At 40.1% G+C, this 17192-nt stretch overlaps 4 protein-coding genes across 5 annotated transcripts in view; 1 reads left to right on the top strand and 3 right to left on the bottom strand.

Annotated features, from left to right (window-relative positions):
• The window catches only part of LOC116195780 (iron-sulfur assembly protein IscA-like 1, mitochondrial), a 30227-nt gene extending 18160 nt beyond the window's left edge, over window positions 1–12067 (bottom strand). Inside the window, exons 1-4 of one of the 2 annotated variants that reach the window (XR_004154698.1) lie at window positions 11718–12067; window positions 10919–11506; window positions 10095–10212; window positions 9640–9795 (exon numbers count right to left, since the gene is read on the bottom strand). Coding sequence is in view for 1 of the 2 variants with exons in the window: in XM_031525121.1 (XP_031380981.1) it covers window positions 9690–9795; window positions 10095–10212; window positions 10919–11123 (429 nt within the window). In the remaining variant the exon portion in view is untranslated. Of the gene's footprint in view, window positions 1–9219; window positions 9796–10094; window positions 10213–10918; window positions 11507–11717 lie in introns of those variants that run through there. The other variant, XM_031525121.1, reaches the window with a different exon arrangement.
• LOC116193859 (receptor like protein 23-like) lies at window positions 703–4718 on the bottom strand. Its single transcript, XM_031522605.1, has 5 exons — window positions 4613–4718; window positions 2734–2807; window positions 2200–2298; window positions 1179–2012; window positions 703–834 (listed from the first exon to the last, which is right to left on the bottom strand). Exons 1-5 carry the CDS (start codon window positions 4716–4718, stop codon window positions 703–705), a joined length of 1245 nt encoding a protein of 414 aa, XP_031378465.1.
• On the bottom strand, window positions 11924–13890 carry LOC116195779 (ribonuclease H2 subunit A). The gene is made up of 8 exons (XM_031525120.1): window positions 13726–13890; window positions 13572–13643; window positions 13289–13412; window positions 13121–13208; window positions 12898–13035; window positions 12722–12809; window positions 12510–12630; window positions 11924–12431 (listed from the first exon to the last, which is right to left on the bottom strand). Exons 1-8 carry the CDS (start codon window positions 13808–13810, stop codon window positions 12245–12247), a joined length of 903 nt encoding a protein of 300 aa, XP_031380980.1. The 5' UTR covers window positions 13811–13890; the 3' UTR covers window positions 11924–12244.
• Window positions 13891–14835: 945 nt separating this feature from the next.
• LOC116198026 (uncharacterized protein At2g27730, mitochondrial) lies at window positions 14836–16917 on the top strand. The gene is made up of 3 exons (XM_031528326.1): window positions 14836–15093; window positions 15559–15642; window positions 16582–16917. Exons 1-3 carry the CDS (start codon window positions 14953–14955, stop codon window positions 16606–16608), a joined length of 252 nt encoding a protein of 83 aa, XP_031384186.1. The 5' UTR covers window positions 14836–14952; the 3' UTR covers window positions 16609–16917.
• Window positions 16918–17192: the final 275 nt, after the last annotated feature.

Genomic DNA, 17192 nt, shown 5'->3' with positions numbered 1-17192 from the left:
AATTCCAACTTTTAATATTTTAACGATTTTAACACGAATTTTTTTCACCAATCAAATCACAAACTATCGATTTAATAAAAATTTTAGCACACCGTTAATATTTCTATTAATTTTAACTGAAATTGTTAACATGTACATGACGGTATTACGGAGTTCATGGTGATTGACCGAGTGAGTTTCACGGGTTTAAAAAATAAAAAAAAATATTCTGAAATTAGAGCCTATAAGGCCAAAAGGGAGGGGAATAGGAGGGGGCCGACAGTGCGAGCCACAACACCAACCACCGCCCCCCGATTCGGGTCACCCATCCCCCTCACTTCGGCCTTATTGGTAACTCAACTCTGTGTTGTTACGCTCAACCTCAATATGCCTATCAATGCACCGTTTGGACTAAATAAACATTTTGCTGTTTGCGAAGCCGGCTTTCAGTTCTGCTTTCAGCTGATATGTTACCCCGTGATATGTTCGAATTGATTCTGCTATGAATGCTTATTTAGACACGAATGTTGGAAAGTTATTTCATCTGTCATAATAGGAGTCCTCTTGACAGTTATTGAAATTACATTAACACTGATATTGCACAAGTACTTACAACTACAAAAACAAATTACACACCCGGTAAACACTGGACAGAATTTACTCAAACTATTGAAACACGGTGCTCACATATATCATATATCCAAATAATTACTATGTAAATAACTAGCATGCATGACCTTCTGGCTTGAACATGAAAAGTCGGACCGCTGTGTTGTTCTGTTCCTCGCACTTGATGCAGAGTCCACCCACATCAACCATCCGTTGCCTCGTCAAATCCACAGGGCTCGATGGTTCCTACACAACATTTTCCATTGTAAGAAAAGAAAGTACGAATGATTTATTGGCTAGAGAAAAGAGTTGCAACATGCATCATATAGCATCAGAAAATTCTCAATGAGTATTCATTGAGAATTCATCAGATAGCATCAGTTTTGCTTCTAACAAAAGATAGAAGCAAAACTGGGAAACACAAACAACAGAATGAGAGTTTGTTCAGAATTCCACCTTCCATGAGTCCCCAGAGTGCTCTTCCGTGGCTTGTTTTCTGTTCTGGTTTGCTTTTTCACGACCATTTTGATGAGCCACGCAGGCGGCCTTCTAATTTGAATAAAAATATATCCAATAGAGAGACCGATTACAGTTCCACATCCGTATCCCATCAACACTGCTCTCCATTCAACCCATCGCTCTGCATCATCTTCATCCTGGGAGGCCGATGGCAACTCTTCCTGATGGCTTTCTGTACAAGGTTTTGGCAGGGGAGGTCCGCACAGATTGGGATTCCCTTCAAAAGAATCACTACTGAAAGTGTTGAATTGTTTCCCTTGAGGAATCTGTCCTGTGAGCAGGTTTGTGGAGACATCGAAGATGGCCAGTGATGTCAGATTTGTCAATGTTGCAGGGATCTCTCCCGTGAAATTGTTGGAGGACAGGTCAAGCCACTCGAAATGTGTCAAATTTCCTAGAGAAGTTGGGATTAAACCTCCAAAGTTGAGCCCAGTAAGTGATTGTAGATTCCCAGTTACATTGGGTATCTCCCCTTGAAAATGGTTATGTGATAGGTCAATGACGACTAATGCTTCACGTATATATGACAACTGCATCTGCACCCCCTTGTAAATCACAGTTGTAGACTGGTGGTCGGACCACCCCTTGGTACCATGATCTAGGAACCCTTGTCCTTTGTCTCCACCCATCATGTAGTTGAAATTGGCAATGTATTGGCTCGGAAAAGTTCCAATGAAATTGTTGTTGGAGATGTCAAGGATATGCAGCACTGGAAACGGATGAATGAATTTGGGACTAGTTATTGGACCGTGGAGCTTGTTGGCCCTTAAGACGAGAATGTACAAGTTTGGGAGTGTTTCAAGCCAGCTCGGAAATGAGTCCTCCAATTCATTGTCACAGAGATCTAAAACTTCCAACTGTTTGCAACTCGCCCATGATCGTGGCAGCTTGCCTTGTAAATGATTCTGACTCAAGATAACAGTATTCAGTCTGCAATTTTTTCGAGCTAATATTTCTGGTATGGGTCACGTAATCTATTCTTTGCTAGGTCTAAAACCGCTAGGTTGGTATCGACATTGATAAGACACTGAGGAATCTTGCCAGTCAAGCTATTATTTGACATGTCAATGAGAAATAGAGTAGTAATATTACAGAAAGAGGAAGGGATTTCTCCTGTAAATTTGTTGCCGACAGCAGAATATACTTCAGCAGTGACTGGTGGAATAGGGAGAAAACCATCAAACATGTTTCCTGATAGGTCAATAAAAGTTAAGTTTGAAAGTTGCAGGTATTCTGGTGGCAACTGGCCGTGAAAGTGGTTCTGACCGATCATGAGGATACCAAGATAAGGGAAGGGAAATGCAGCATGTCCCGATGTAATGAGTCCGTGGAAGTTGTTTGCACCCAATTCCAACATATTAAGTGGTAGTGATTTTAGCCAGAAAGGGAAAGTGTCATTTATATCATTGCCATGGACAGAAAGAGACATTAAATTTGTACAGTTTGCTAGAGTCCTCGGCAGTGAACCCTCCAGTTGATTTAAACCCAAATCCAAACTGACGAGATTGCTCAGATTACCCAAGCATGGGAGTATGGTGCCACTCAGGTGATTATCCATCAAGTCCAGGACTCTGAGAGAACTCTTTCGGCATAATGTAGATGGGATAGTTCCAGTGAGATGATTACCTGCAAGGTGGAGGCTTCGAACATGATGGAGCGAAAAGAGGGAGCCGTTGGAATGGAGGGTGCCTTCAAGATAACTGCAAATAAGATCCACTTTGATTACGTTAGAAGTGATATTATCGCATGTGATCCCCTCCCATGTACAGCAATCAGTCCCTTTTTTCCAAGAGGCTGTCTTCAGAGACGAAGTGTAATTGAAGCGACTTTCTGCACATATTGCTCGTCACAATTTCTTGATTGATTTTGAGTGAATTTTTGAACTGGAGGAGGGCAGTACATTCATCGGCATGACCGGAATGTCTGGATGGCAGCGTCGGAGGTGATGCAACCAGTGCAGGTAAGGATGGTGTGAGAAGAAAGGAAAGACAGAGGGCCGCTATAATACTACACATGGTTTTCATGTCTGGGGGCACTGGGCTCTGCCGGTCGGAGGCTATGGTGTGGGGTATTTAAAAGCTTCATTGTGTATTCATTTTTTTTTTCTGGACAAATGCTACCATTTTGCGCTCTCGGCCTCATGAGTTCACTTGATATCTCGGAAGGATATATATTATTATTATAAATATATTACATTATCCAGAACATATTGAAATTGACAATTTCAAAATAGGACTTGATCAATTATTTTTACAACGGATTGAAGTTGATAATTATTTTTTCAAAGATAATTATCGAGGATCAACCAGCCACTGTAAAACGACAAAATGGCCCATAATTAACGAGAGGAGTGAAAAGAATAAATTTTTTTGGAATTAATAAAAATTCTAAGACAGTAAAATGAGCAAATATTCGGTGAGTATTACTCAGTCACTTGTCTATATAACACCTAATCAAAATACTTGAAAGTGAAAAAATGGCACCACAACGGGCCTACAGATTCGCCCTTATAAAAATTCTGATTGGTTGTCACTCATCCACTTTGAATAATTAACACTTTGCCAATATATTTCTTTCTAGCAAAATAATATACAAACTAAATACGATAAAATGTAATAAAGTTGCGCTTTCACATAAATAAGAAAATATATAGTTTTTCATTTCATATCTCACCAATTCAAGTAATTTGTCTGATGTTTTCCAAGAAAAACTTTTGTTTTTTGTTTTTTGTTTTTTTTTTATCTCGAGGTGTATATATTCAATCAATAAGAATGCAGCAAAATTCAATTGTATATTTTAAACTTGAAGTTGAGAATTAATCTATGGGATGCATGGATTTCCCCCCTTGCTCCTGATTCAGAGGGGAGAGTAGCTCACTTCTCTTTCTTTCTTTCTTTGATCACTTAGTTTTCTTAAATATTCTCATTGACAATTTCTACTAAGTTGAGGAGCGATGCGAAGGGAGGAATTCATATGCCAGCCTTTCCCATCTATTCTACTTCACACTTTCAATAGATTTATAGTAATGCTTTATTTTTTATGGGTTTGGAAGTAAAATTTTATTTTTAAAGTTTGGGGAGCCGCTGTTGAAAGTTAGCCATACTTTAGAGAGTGACGAAGATTTTTACCCATAATAGAATTATATTATTATTATTATTATTATTATTATTATATATGAAGGAATAGATCGACTTCATTTTTGGGTAGGGCTGTTAAAAAAATCGGAAGACCCAAAAATCCGACCCTACCCGAATCTTCGGATTTTTTAGAACCCGGTTCGGTTCTAGGGTCGGTTTACTGCAAGTGAGGTCCACTTCAATTATGTCACCGGAAACATCATGGCATATGATCCCGTCCCATGTGCAATAATCGGTCTCTTCCTTCCAGAAGGCCGTCTTCGAAGAGGAAGAGGAAGTGAAATTGAAGCCACTTTCCGCACATAAATATTTGGGCACTATTTTTTCGTCGATATTGAGCGAGGTTTTGAATTGGAGTAAGGCATTACATTCGCCGGCATGATCCCATTGTTTGGATGGAGGAGATAGGGCAGCTGCAGTGAAAACAGGTAAGATCAGAAGAAATGAGAGACGCAAGACCGCCACATTCGACATTGTTGCTCAGGTGTGTCATTGAGACTTAGGACTGCTTAATTTAAATTTTTGAAGTTTCAAGTCAGAAAATCCTAATTTTGGTCCATTTGTCTTCTCGCATTAAAAGTAAATATAAGACAGTGGACGGCCGGTGACGGGGGACGGCATCGGCACTCTTGAGGTCATATATGGTGGTACAAGAACCTTTCATTTTTGCCGCAAATCATTTATTTCGAAAAAGATAACCTATATCTCTTTTATATCAAACTTTCTAGAGCAGAGGCCCTTAAGGGATTATACAACGATTACTAGGAAGAGAAAAACATATAAACGCAGTCAAGAAACCGATTCTTGATATGGTCTAGAGAGACATTTCTATGTCGTAGATACTTTATAATTTCCTCTCAACTGCCTCTAGTTAAGGGATAACAGAATAGAAGTTATTATCCTCATAAGCAATAGGAGTCACAAATCAATCGCATTTGATTCGGTCTCCTTTGACCAATATTTCAGTCATTTTCACAAGTCCGTTGAGTTCAAAACTATTAAAATTTGGTACATGATTAATCTCAGTTGGTCGTCCTGCCGTCTAAGTTGTTTTTTAAGCTTTTTTTTTTCTCTCTCTACAAGAAAACCGAAAAACCAAAAAAGACAAATACGCAGCGACTATTTGCCAATCAATAGAAACCTAATCTAATTATATCTAATTATAGAGATACTATAAAGGACTAACTTCTTTTTGGGGCCTTCTTTAAGGAAAAGTTCTATATAGAGACCAATAGGAGAAAGTAGCATCGTATTGTGCCGGGTGACTACCAGTAAGCTTGCTTGTGCTAAATAGTAATAACTCTTTCAATTCAAAAAGGTGGGCCCATATATAAACCCACGTACAACTCTATTATACTTAATTCAATTTTTAATATTAAATTCTCTCAACTATTCATTATTTTTTCAACAATTCAACAATAAAATCATTATACAATCATAACTTTTTCTTAATTATTCATTACTTTTTCATACTTTTTCTCATAATTCAACAACACAATCATTACAACCCAATTAAAATCAAAATTCAACTCTACTTAACTCTAAAACCAAACACATCATAAGAGTCCCAGTGCGTTTGGTTTTAGAGTTAAGTAGAGTTGTGTTTTGATTTTAATTGGGTTGTAATAATTGTGTTGTTAAATTATGAGAAAAAGTGTGAAAAAGTAATGAATAGTTTAGAGAATTTAGTATTAAAAATTAAATTGAATGGTTAAAAAATTTGAAAAGAAAAAGAAAAATTAATAATTGTGTTGTTGACTTTTATTGTGCAGTAAGTAGAGTTAAAATTTTAAAAACTGACACTAAAACCAAACGGGATTACGCTTTTAAGGAGCAACCTTACCATTAAAGAAATTTTAAAAAATAGTAGACATGATAGAGGAGATGGAGATATAAACAATATGTGGTCGTCATAGTTCAAACTACAAATTTATTTTGAAGCATTCAAGAGATTACATAAATCAGTATGCCTATTTATAGGTACAATGAACAACTAAACCTAAGAAACAAATGAATCAAAATCTCCTGGTAAATTCTATCAAATCACAGAAAATATTGTCAAAGATAATTTTATTGATATGATCTCCTGAATAGTTGGATATGTACATCTAATGCACCCCTCAAGATGAACATGGAGTGCACCGAAATATTCATCTTGCATTTTGATCTCCATAATTTCTTGCTCTGATCAATCAATAACGACTTCCATTTACAACCAAATTTTTGTGGTGATAATTAGAGGAGTTTCTTTCCCTCGAAAAATAACTCTCCGTTCTTCTTATTTTGATGAAGGTGATATCAATGATCAATGCATGCTCTTCAAATACTGACTTTAATTCGTGGTTGTAGAACCTTTGTTTCAATTGACCTGCTCCAATACCATGTAAAATTCCACTGAGTCAATAAATGATTGGACCATCTCCAACTCAATAGGTTATGTAACCCAAGTTCTTGTAAACTTGTGGTTTTCTCATTAATGTGAGTAACAACTCCAGCACCCATCATGGATACACTTAAAAAAAGTATAAAACGATGAGAAGTTAAGGAGATGGAGAACAAAGATGTAGAGACTATGTGGTAGCAATAGCCCAAACCACAAACTTATTTTAAAGTACTCAAGAGATCACAATAAACAACTGAACCTAGGAAAAAAAAGTAAATTAAAAATATCCTAGGAAACCAAATCAAATAACATAAAAAATTCTTAAAAATAACTTCTCGTTTTATCTAATACGATCTTAATTAGTACTGTATTAATTTGACAATTTAATTTATTATATTATATTTTTATGTAATTTTTAAATAATAAAAAAGGGAAGAAAGTTCGTCCATGAAAACATAAATTGATTACATAATTCATAACAAAGAGAATAAAACAAACAACATGGATTATTTCAAACGGATCGACACTTAATTTCCTTAATCAAGATCTCGATTTTGAGTCTTGTAAAAAGTGAAAATCCATAATGAGAGAGTTATATTTCTTAATGGACCGACCCAGCTCAAACTTGGTTACTTCGATCCGTTGAGCTTTGTGATGGTTAAAAAAAAATCACATGGAAAAAACAGAGAGAGAATAAAATATCATGTTATCATTTTTCGACCTTAAGAGAAATTCTCTTTGTTGGGAATTATAATCTCACATGGAAAAAATGAAATAATAATCATGAGTTTATATGAGACTTGAAGACCAACATTTGAGCTTTTTAAGTGGATATAGATTCAGGTCCGTATAAGTCCAATGAAAATTCAATATGATATCAGAGCCCCAGTTACGTGTATGCGCGTCCATGCATAGATACGCACTCACACCAAGCCAGGCCCAAAATGTCCGAGTGCGCCTCGTGTTAGTGTCCCCCCTTGCCCCGAGCACGGAAGATGAACCCAACTCGAGGTCAATTGTTGAGAGCGGGTGTTTAAAAGCACGTAACAACATGTAGGCAGAAATAGATCACACGTTGCACGTGAGGGCAGGTGTTGGGAATTATAATCCAACATGGAAAAATGAAAAAACAACTATTAGTTTATATGAGACTTGGGTATCACCACTTATCAGCTTAAGCTTCTAAGTGGATATTGGGTCCGAGTCCGTATAAGCCCATTAAAAATTAAATATGTTGAAGGTGTTAATCTCACATTAAAAAAAATGAATGAATATCCATAGGTTTATGTGAGACTTGAGTATCAATACTTATCAGCTTGAGCTTTTTTTAAGTGGAAATGTGTCCGAGACCGTATAAGCTCAATGGAAATTCAATATGGTATCAGAGCAAGGTTAGGCGTATACGTGCCCACGCGCGGATGTGCATACACCAGCACCACGTCAAAGCCAGTATGCCCGAGAGCAACCAAAAAAAGCACATCGTGGCTAGTCCCCCTCGCCCGAATACGGAAGAGGAGCCCGACTCGAGGTCAATTGTCGAGGGCAGGTATTTAAGGGCAAATGACAACGTATAGGCAGAAATAGACCATACGTTGTATATGAGGGCGGGTGTTGAGAATTATATCCCATATGGAAAAAAATAAAAAAAATAACCATGAGTTTATATGAGGTTTGAATACCAATACTTATCAGTTTAAGCTTTTAAGTGAATATGAGTCCGGGTCCGTATAAGTCTAATGAAAATTCAATACTCTTTTTTACTTTTTCTTAATTTTTTTCATCATTAATTCATTAATTCGATTGTTATTAATTAGTTAGTTGATATTTTCGTAAAACAGTCTCTTTTGGTTCGCTTTCACTCAACCCCCCACTCTAATCGGCCACGTAGGCAGCTTCTTCATTTCAACTAGGGCGTAATCCATAGAGATACCGACCACAACTCCACAACCAGATCACTTCTCTCCATTCAATCAGTGAGCTCTTGCTGATGGCCTTCAGTACAACTAAGACTTCCTCCTGGGAAGTCGATGGCAGCTCTTGCCGATTGACTTCAGTACAAAGTTTTGACAAGGGAGGTCCGCTCAACCGTGAACACAGCTACCGAAGGTGGGACAACAAACAAGAAATGAGTGACACAAGCACACCACATTCGACATCGTGTCCTTCGTGTATATTTAGACTTTGGGCTGCTCTGTTTTGAACTCGTCTGTCTTTTTCGAGTAGACGGGGATTACTAATTGGAAAATCAAAGTGATATCGGAAGGGATTGTCAACCGTAGAGGCTTAATTAGGTGATGGACAAATGTCTCATCCTCGTTTCTTAACACATATTTCTATGTTGGGTCACATCATTATCTCGTCTCTCTAGTCCAACACAGAATAAAAGTAATATCCCCATAAGAGCTACGGTCACGAGTCAATGGCATCTGACTTGGTCTCCATTGACCAATTTTCGAGTCGCTTTCACTAACCGAATGGGATTCGACATTATTTAAAATTTGGTATAGTGTCGTAAGATAACACATTGGACTTGCCCGTCGATGAAATTCTATGATACACATACGTAAAATACATGTATGATTCATATAAGTATTTGCTTGAAAAACTTCAAATAATTTATTTATAACTCAAATAAATTATACAAAAACACAAGTTACTAAAAGTACAAGAAATTTACTTGGATGTACCATAAATGTATTTCTAACCTTTCTATTGTAGATCATCCCGCCTGTCGATAAAGCAAAGGAAACGCTAACAATGGTTTGCAAAGGAAGACCGACTCATTTTTTGCTATGTTTCTCTTTTCTTCTGCTCTTCGGGGTCTGACAACGGTGCATAATCACAAAATGTACATAACGAGTTTGATAAGTGTCTGCTTTAAAAGAGGCAGGACAAAGAAAAAGGGAAACAGAACCTATTGAACCATCTAACATATTGGTTGAACCGGGCAAACATCAGTAAGCATAGCACCCTTCAGTAAGTGTAGCACCTCAGATATTGCTTCCAGCACATCTGATGTTTGTGATTTTCAATTCAGTCAGTTCCCAGCTCGAGCAAGTGCCTCAACTACCTCCTCGCCTAGCCGCTTCTGCACTGCTCACAGTCATAAAGGACTCTCCGCAGCCACACTGGCCCTTAGAGTTTGGATTTATGAAGACAAACTCAGATCTGCCGAGTCGAAAAGAAAATTAGAAGAGCGCGTGAAGTTGTGGGACGGACATGGGGAACATTGAGAGAACAAATATCGTTCTGTTTCTTCGGCAAAGAATGGACAATCTTTCATCATGCAAGTGCGATGAAGAGGCAGATGCAATTAAGTGCAAGACGCTCAAAAAGAAACAAAATGGACCTCATGAGTATGAAAAATTGCAACAGTACAAAAACACAAAAAAAACAATTATCAGCAACGGCCTAAATGAGCAGGATTGTGAGAGGGAGAGGAGGAGGGGGGGGGGGAAGATCCTCACCTGAGTTTGTCATCCACAAAGTCCATCTCGGTTCCAATGACGTGCATCAGGGCCCTTGCATCGATCAAAATCTTCACCCCTTTGTCTTCGACCAACTCGTCAAATTTCCCCTTCTCATCTACACATCAGAAGTGCGAGGAAAGGAACACTATAAGATTTCCATCCTCTTGAGATACATGGAGAAGCATAAGATAACTTACAGCGATGATAACTAACAATGATGATCCTCAAAACCGTCAGATACAGGGCACGTGGTACCAACAATTCCATGGCAATTTGATATGTTAATGATTATCATCCACACCAAATAAAAGGAAAAAGGCAAGGAAATGATATTCTCCAGACTCATTTCTATTAGCATTTTCAAAATTTCCAAAGAGACCTCCCGTAGGACCAAGTCATTTTCCCGACTCCCGCCGAGCTGATATAGAAATACTTTTTTGAAACTGTAATCAGATGTTTCTTTGCCTTTATATCTAAAAAGAACATCCTTTTCATTGCGTCAGTGCTCTGGAGGCTGCCGAATTATTGCATTTTGTAGCATCAAAAGTCTTCATCAAAATCCTTCAGAGACTCCAACGATAATCTTAAACGGCACCTTCTCGAAATATTTGAGCAAGGACGATCAAAAGCTGAAATTTTATGGCGAGGACTAAATCAAGCATGAACATGAATCTATACAGCTGAGTAATTCACGCTCAATATTGACCAGAGAAGTGTACTCTAATCCATCAATAGTCGCCAACAGTAACTTATCACCATTAACGCCAGATAATTCATAGCTCTAAAATTGCAGTCGGAGGATTCAGAAGGGGAGCGTGAACCTGCGTAGTTGAGGGTGTAGGACAAGCCGTTGCAGCCGCGAGCCTTGACGCCAAGCCGAAGGAAAGGGCTGTGGCGCTGCTGCAACAGGTGGCGGATCCTCGACGCGGCGGCGTCCGTCAAGGACAGGACCTGGCGCTTGGCGGCCAGGCCGACCTTACCCGCCGCAGCCCCGGCCACTTTCGAGTACGAAGAAGAAGCCGCCATCTCCTTCCCTCTTTCAGTAGTCGTCGCCTTTCTTCGAAGTTCCAGACATTTCTGCCGTTAGAAAGCGCTTTCAGCTGCCCGGCTTTTTCAGGTCACCGGCTTCGGGTCGGGTTTCACCCGATAGTTTCCGGGCGGGCCGGTTTGACCCGGAATCACTCTGCAGTTCGGTTAACATATCTCTTCCATCCTATTCCTACCTTCTGCAATTGGACAAGATTTCTCATTTTGTTCAGAATTATAGCGTACTCCATTTGGGTTCAGTTGACCTCGTGTAAATCTCCTGGCTTGATGATTCGATCAAATATATCATAAGGATGAATCCCTCGACGTCAACTCCTTGATAGCTCTTTGTTTCAGCAAACCATTATCATGTCGATTCGGAACTGGGTTTAAAAACAAAAACAGACCATGTAACTTACACCAGGGATTCTCGCGAACACTGGGATAGCTCATTAGACTATTCCATCGCAAGAAGGCATAGTTCTACTGAAGGACAGCATTTTTATATGATATGATTTCCATGTAAGCGGGAAGAGCCATAGCATTGCAATAGAGCATCTTCACAATGGCAAGAATCATGAAGACAACACTCACTTTTCCGTGAACCCAAGCGAATGGCATGAGAATTGAAGCTTCTTTTGCATGGTGCAGTTATGAAGAGCTCACACTCATTAGACACCAAAAAATTGCAGTCAGAATCCTGCAAATCCGGCATAAGAAACTCAATGATCTCACTGATGATTATCAATAACAATCTATATCAATGACAACAGGTCCTTGCAATCACCCACAACACCTAATTTATCGAGAAAGGCCAGAAAGACACAATTTGATCTGAAAGTTCTGACAGTTCAGTTAACATCAATCGATTATCTTGCCATGTCATGAGAGGACAAGTAACACATCAAATGATTCATCTTCTAATAGTCCGATTCCCGCTTCCATTTGCCATATTCTGTGACATCACATCATGTTCCCAGATTTTCATACAGCATTTTCAAACACTGCAGCATTAATGTGCTAGGAGAGGCAAAACCCTTTTAGTTGACCAACACTCGATCAAACAGAGTAGCACCGGTTAATATTCATACTTCTCAATCAATAATATTACTAAACCCTCCTCAGAACTGAGCAAGTTGCTCAAGTTTTCGTGCTTGGAAGAATTTGCAGCGGCCCTTCCCACTGGATTCGCTCTTCACTTCAGTCTCTTCGATCTTCCTCTTGGATGTGAAGCCAAGACTGCTTAGCTTCACCTGCCGCTTACCATTAGAACTGCTAGAACCATCTTCTTCTGCCGCATCAGATTCCCTACAGAACAGAAGAACCCGGTTCTTCAGTAACTACTAAATATATATTTAAGGCAGACAGCACGAAATTAGAGCTCACCATAGGACTTCAACGCAGTCCTTGAAATATGGCGTGCAAGTTCCCCAACTGAATCTAACCAAAGTTGGAAACCCAAAGATGGAGTTTTTATGATGCTCCAACCATGCCTTAGTTTCAGGATCTGCATACATTATAACCACATCCACTCGTTTAATTGCAAATGCTCGTCTCCAGGACAGACTTTTAGACTTAGAGCAAACAAAGCTACACACCTCCAGGATATCCCGAGCCAAAGTTGCGTTGCATGTTTTCAGATGTTTCCTCGAGCACCCAATCACGCACTGCTCTGTCTCTTGTGACCTGTAGGAATTGAAAGAAAAGATTGAACGGAATGCAGAAGAGGTTGATTAGAAGAGAACAGTCCGGCTTAAGATGGCCAAGCAAGTACCTTTGCAACTATACTGGCTCCACTAACAACTGGATAGAGACTATCAGCCTTCTTCGCAACGACAAATTTGATCGAAGGAAATCTTTCGGAAAGTTTAATTCGGTATTTCTCTGCATCTCCAACGGTATCCACATAAACCTGGATAAATGCTACTGCAAGTCCCTCAAAGCTGTTCGAAACAACCACAACCAAGCAGCTTTGTATAACAAATGAATGCATTTACCTCCGTTAAAAGAACACCCATGCTAAGAACCCTATTAACCAGCCCGATTGCAGAATCGTGCGAGATTTCATTGAGGTTTATTTTGTTCCTGCCCACAAAGACAAAGATTAAGATCACCAAAACAGTTTGCAAAACAGCAGTCCCAGTAATTTTATATTCTCGACTAACTTCTTCAGCATTTTAGCCGAAAGCTCCTTCGGATCTATGACGTCGACGGCCCACCCAATCGATTCATTGACCTTAAGACCCTCGAACAACTCCTCCCGCTTCTCTTCCTTCAATGTCTTTGAATCTGCGGGGGGACATAAACGACAATGCTACTTATGAAACAGACACATTTCGCAATTCTACCGACTTTGTGGTCAATACTCATCCTAGAACCCTAAACCCTATACCCGAAATGAAGAAGCAATTCAAAGTTCACAGTAGAGCAAGGAAGAAGGGGGGAAACCTGCGAAGCTGAGCGTGGAGAGAGTCTTCTGATAAGACCGCGCGCAGTACAAGCAGCCGTACACCATAGGCCCTGCAAGCAGCACAAGGAGTCACCACCCAAGAGCTCGATTGAATTCGAAATCCCAAAGAAGAAGGAGAGAGTGAGGTTAAACCTAGTACAGGGCCGCGGCCGGCTTCGTCGATGCCCATAATGCAAGGCTTTGAGGCCCATTGGGGTAGAGGAGCTTCCGATCCCATCACTGTCTTCTCCGGGAGCTTCCCTCTCTGTCAGAGGTTTCCCGCCATTGACGAGCGGCGTGAGCGCGAATGCCGATCGATGTGTTTCCGCGGCTAATTTGTTTGTGTAACGGAAGAAGTTATTTTACACTTTGATCCCTTAGGTTTTATTTGTTCCTATTCAGGCACTTATCTTCTACTTTTTGTAGTAACGTCTCCAAAGTGTGTTAGCATTTTTGCCTGTAACTGTTAGGATAATAACATACGTGCATTGTTTCAGTAGAAGTTTGGACGTTGAATACGCAGTCGTAACCATACACTTCATCTGTTGTTTCTTTTGTAAGTTATCCCAATCATTAACACGCTGCCATATCAGTGCTTTTTCGGATATAATAATTATTACAATCATTTGAAATATAATTTATCATAATTCATTTTTAAATTAATCCAAACAGGTCACCTATATATAACTAAACATTATTCAAACATTTATTTCTCAACGTCTACACGTGCTATTAGAAGTTTAAAATTAGTTTCCACGAGTCAAAGGAATATCATTTTTCTTATTCATAATATTTGAATGTCGTGGTAATTCAGTTTAATTTTTAGAGTATGTTCAAAGTCCACATAAATTTTTCTTTCTTTCTTTCTTTGGATAGGTTTCATCTTCTTGGCTGAGATGCCGTGAAGAGAGCCTACTCTTTCTCCGGCGAAGGTCACCTCGCCGTTGATTGATTTCCGGTGGGCTGTAATACCGGATAAGGGCAAACCATCTTTGGTTTGGGATAATTACGCTAGTGCATAACGAGCCGACTGTCCATTGACCAAAAGGTCAATGTCAAGCCACATGAAAAAAGAGTCAACGAGGGCAGATCAGCCCTTCGAACCACCTGATAACCGGTTCCCCTCCCGCATCATCCTCCACGTGTAAAACAACCTCGTAGCGCCGCCGGGAACTTTATCCGGCTACTCTCTCCGCCCACTCGCTTTCACTTCTCAGTTAACTCCGTCCACCCGCTCCGAACCCCTGATACCGCCCCGAATCAGACACGATCCGACCCGGATCCCCAGGCATAAAAGGCCTGGGCTTCCGTAGGTCGTAGCTTCGTGTTCCTTCCAAATATTCCGCAGCTTAAGGAAGCGAACTCACCCCGAGACTGAAAATGGCGATGAGATCCTTGGTGGGGCGATCGAGCGTGAACCGGCTCATGGAGACGACTCGCGGCGCGGCTCGGAGATTCAGCGACGGCAAGGGGCGGGTCCTCAGCGAGGAGGAACGCGCCGCCGAGAACGTCTACATCCAGGTCTGCTTCCGTCCCCGATTTTCATGCTTTCCGTTTGTTTTACTCGGGAATAGTGAGCACAGCTGAAAGTGTTTTCGAAGCCGAGCTACGGTGGTAGGATCGTCGGAGACGGAAATTATTGAGAGCTAGAGAGAAATAGGTATCTCCACCATATGCGGATTTGGTTTGGCTCAATCGTATTCCCCTCACCTTATGTCTGGATTGAATCGCTTGTAGGATCAAGGAGAGGGGAGTACTTTAGTTAAGTTAGCTTAGCTTACTGAGCATTCGGAATCCGTAGGTTCCCTGCCTTTTGTTCTAAATAGTTCGATAGATGGTAGAAATGGAAACCAGATTTGAGGTTTCTGTAAATTCCAGTTTTCTGCTACTTTGATTGGGGTGTTTCCTGTGAAAAGCTTTAGGATTCTCGAATTGACTTCTGACGGTTGTGTTTTATGTTTGGATTGCTATATTTGGTGTTGAAAGAAAATGGAGCGGGAGAGGATGGAGAAACTGAAGAAGAAGGCCGAGCAAGAAAAGGCAGCAAAAGATAAGGAGACCGCTGAGAAGGTAACAAGGAAAGTTATGAGCTTTGTCTGAGTGTCCAAATTATTATGGTGGTCTTAAACATTTATGCTCGGCATTATATCCGTTATTTATCGCGCTTCAATGCCTACCATGTCTTCTTTGAGAAATACTGTTTCTGCAATAGAACCCCTTTTTGCTGAAACTGCTAAGCTATGTATATTTCTGAAAAGGGGTTGACGTGACATTGATGCTGTAACTCCTGGTCTCATGGTTGTATGCTTGTCATAATCTGCTTGTGCTGTTAACCTCTACCTTGTCAGAGGACGGGGCGTCCAACGAAATATGTTCTCCTATTAGTGGCTTTGTGTTAGGGGTGGCTAAGACAGGCCAATTGCAATAGCCAAATGGCTTAAACAACGTATGACATACACAAGGGCATGTATAGAAAGCCCCAGGGCTTGTGCTGTGAAACCTGATAGTCTAAGTACAGGATTTTGGCTGTAAAGCCTTTCCATCTTTTCATCTTCACTAGAAAATGTCTTCAATTTCGCATTTTAAGACTTAATTTAGTCCATGCTGCTTGATTTGGGAATTAGATTTCTAAGGGGTGCTAGCTACCTTATTCCATGCTTCTGAAACTGTCTTGGACCAACTAAAACTTATGCTTGTCTACTCTATTGGATGTTCGGCAACTTTGTGCTTTCACAGCAACCTAGGATACTTGGTTAATTCACCTCAGATGATTTCATTCATGACATGTTATTGACTGCGTCCTGGACCTGCACACTCGTCAGAGCATAATTTGTAACATTTCCACTCTTTGTTCAATGCATGTCTATGCTGTGCAACTGTATACTTTAATTCTGCTGCGCAGTGTTATATAATCTTAGATGCATAGGAGATTCCTAAGCCTGTGTCTGATGACTTTTATTGGAGATAAATCAAGTCTTCTCATAATCTTTAACTTGGTTTTGCTCACAGAAACCTGAAGGAGCTCAGAGCAGCTGAAAAGGCCAATCTCCACTAGCAGATGAAGTTCGTGAAGTTTGTGTGTTTGTCTTAACCACCAAGAATAAATGTGTGGCTCCTCCCTGGGAGCTCTCCGTGTACAGTGAAGGAGTCGTGTCAGTTTAGTCTCTCAACACTTTGTGTGCATCTTCTAACGCGTAAGGGATCTGCATGCACTCTTGTTTTAATCTGATCTTTCGTTAATTTCCTCATTTGCTTTCCGTTTCTCAGCTTTGATACTAACTCAAATTCGCGTTTGTTTTTGGGGCAATAATCTGCATCTCTGCAACTTGTTTGCTTTCTGGGTCATGCGCCTTGGTCTGTTTTCTAAAATCATATTTCAACTGCAACCAAATAATGGCTGACACATGATTTTGGTACTGAGATTGGAGGCCCCGTGTAGTGAATTCCACAATTGACAGAGGAAGTAATGGAACAATAATCAGGGAAGGAACGATGGAAATGCTTGTATTCAATCAGCAACTCTTAAGGGAGAATTGCAATCCTCACAGTAACACATTCAGGAGAAAAAGGGGATGAGATTTCAAAAGAAGATGAGAATTACAGAGGGGAGACTTCAGGGG

Source organism: Punica granatum, chromosome 2, assembly GCF_007655135.1.
Source record: "Punica granatum isolate Tunisia-2019 chromosome 2, ASM765513v2, whole genome shotgun sequence".
Classification (NCBI taxonomy): Eukaryota; Viridiplantae; Streptophyta; class Magnoliopsida; order Myrtales; family Lythraceae; genus Punica; species Punica granatum.
Note: the sequence above shows the minus strand (reverse complement) of the source record. Positions and strands in the feature narration are given on the sequence as shown.

Bases quoted from the DNA above. Each gene is read 5' to 3' on its own strand.
- LOC116198026 (XM_031528326.1), top strand. From the start codon at position 14,953: ATGGCGATGAGATCCTTGGTGGGGCGATCGAGCGTGAACCGGCTCATG. The intron at 15,094-15,558 runs GTCTGCTTCCGT...TGGTGTTGAAAG, and splicing joins CCGAGAACGTCTACATCCAG to AAAATGGAGCGGGAGAGGAT. The intron at 15,643-16,581 runs GTAACAAGGAAA...TTTTGCTCACAG, and splicing joins ATAAGGAGACCGCTGAGAAG to AAACCTGAAGGAGCTCAGAG.
- LOC116195779 (XM_031525120.1), bottom strand. From the start codon at position 13,810: ATGGGATCGGAAGCTCCTCTACCCCAATGGGCCTCAAAGCCTTGCATT. The intron at 13,644-13,725 runs GTTTAACCTCAC...TGCTGCTTGCAG, and splicing joins CGGCCGCGGCCCTGTACTAG to GGCCTATGGTGTACGGCTGC. The intron at 13,209-13,288 runs GTTAGTCGAGAA...CTTTGTGGGCAG, and splicing joins TCGGCTAAAATGCTGAAGAA to GAACAAAATAAACCTCAATG.
- LOC116193859 (XM_031522605.1), bottom strand. From the start codon at position 4,718: ATGTCGAATGTGGCGGTCTTGCGTCTCTCATTTCTTCTGATCTTACCT. The intron at 2,808-4,612 runs GTAATGCCTTAC...TCTTATTTGCAG, and splicing joins ATGGGATCATGCCGGCGAAT to TTATCTTGAAGGCACCCTCC. The intron at 835-1,178 runs GTAATCGGTCTC...AATGTTGTGTAG, and splicing joins TGGGATACGGATGTGGAACT to GAACCATCGAGCCCTGTGGA.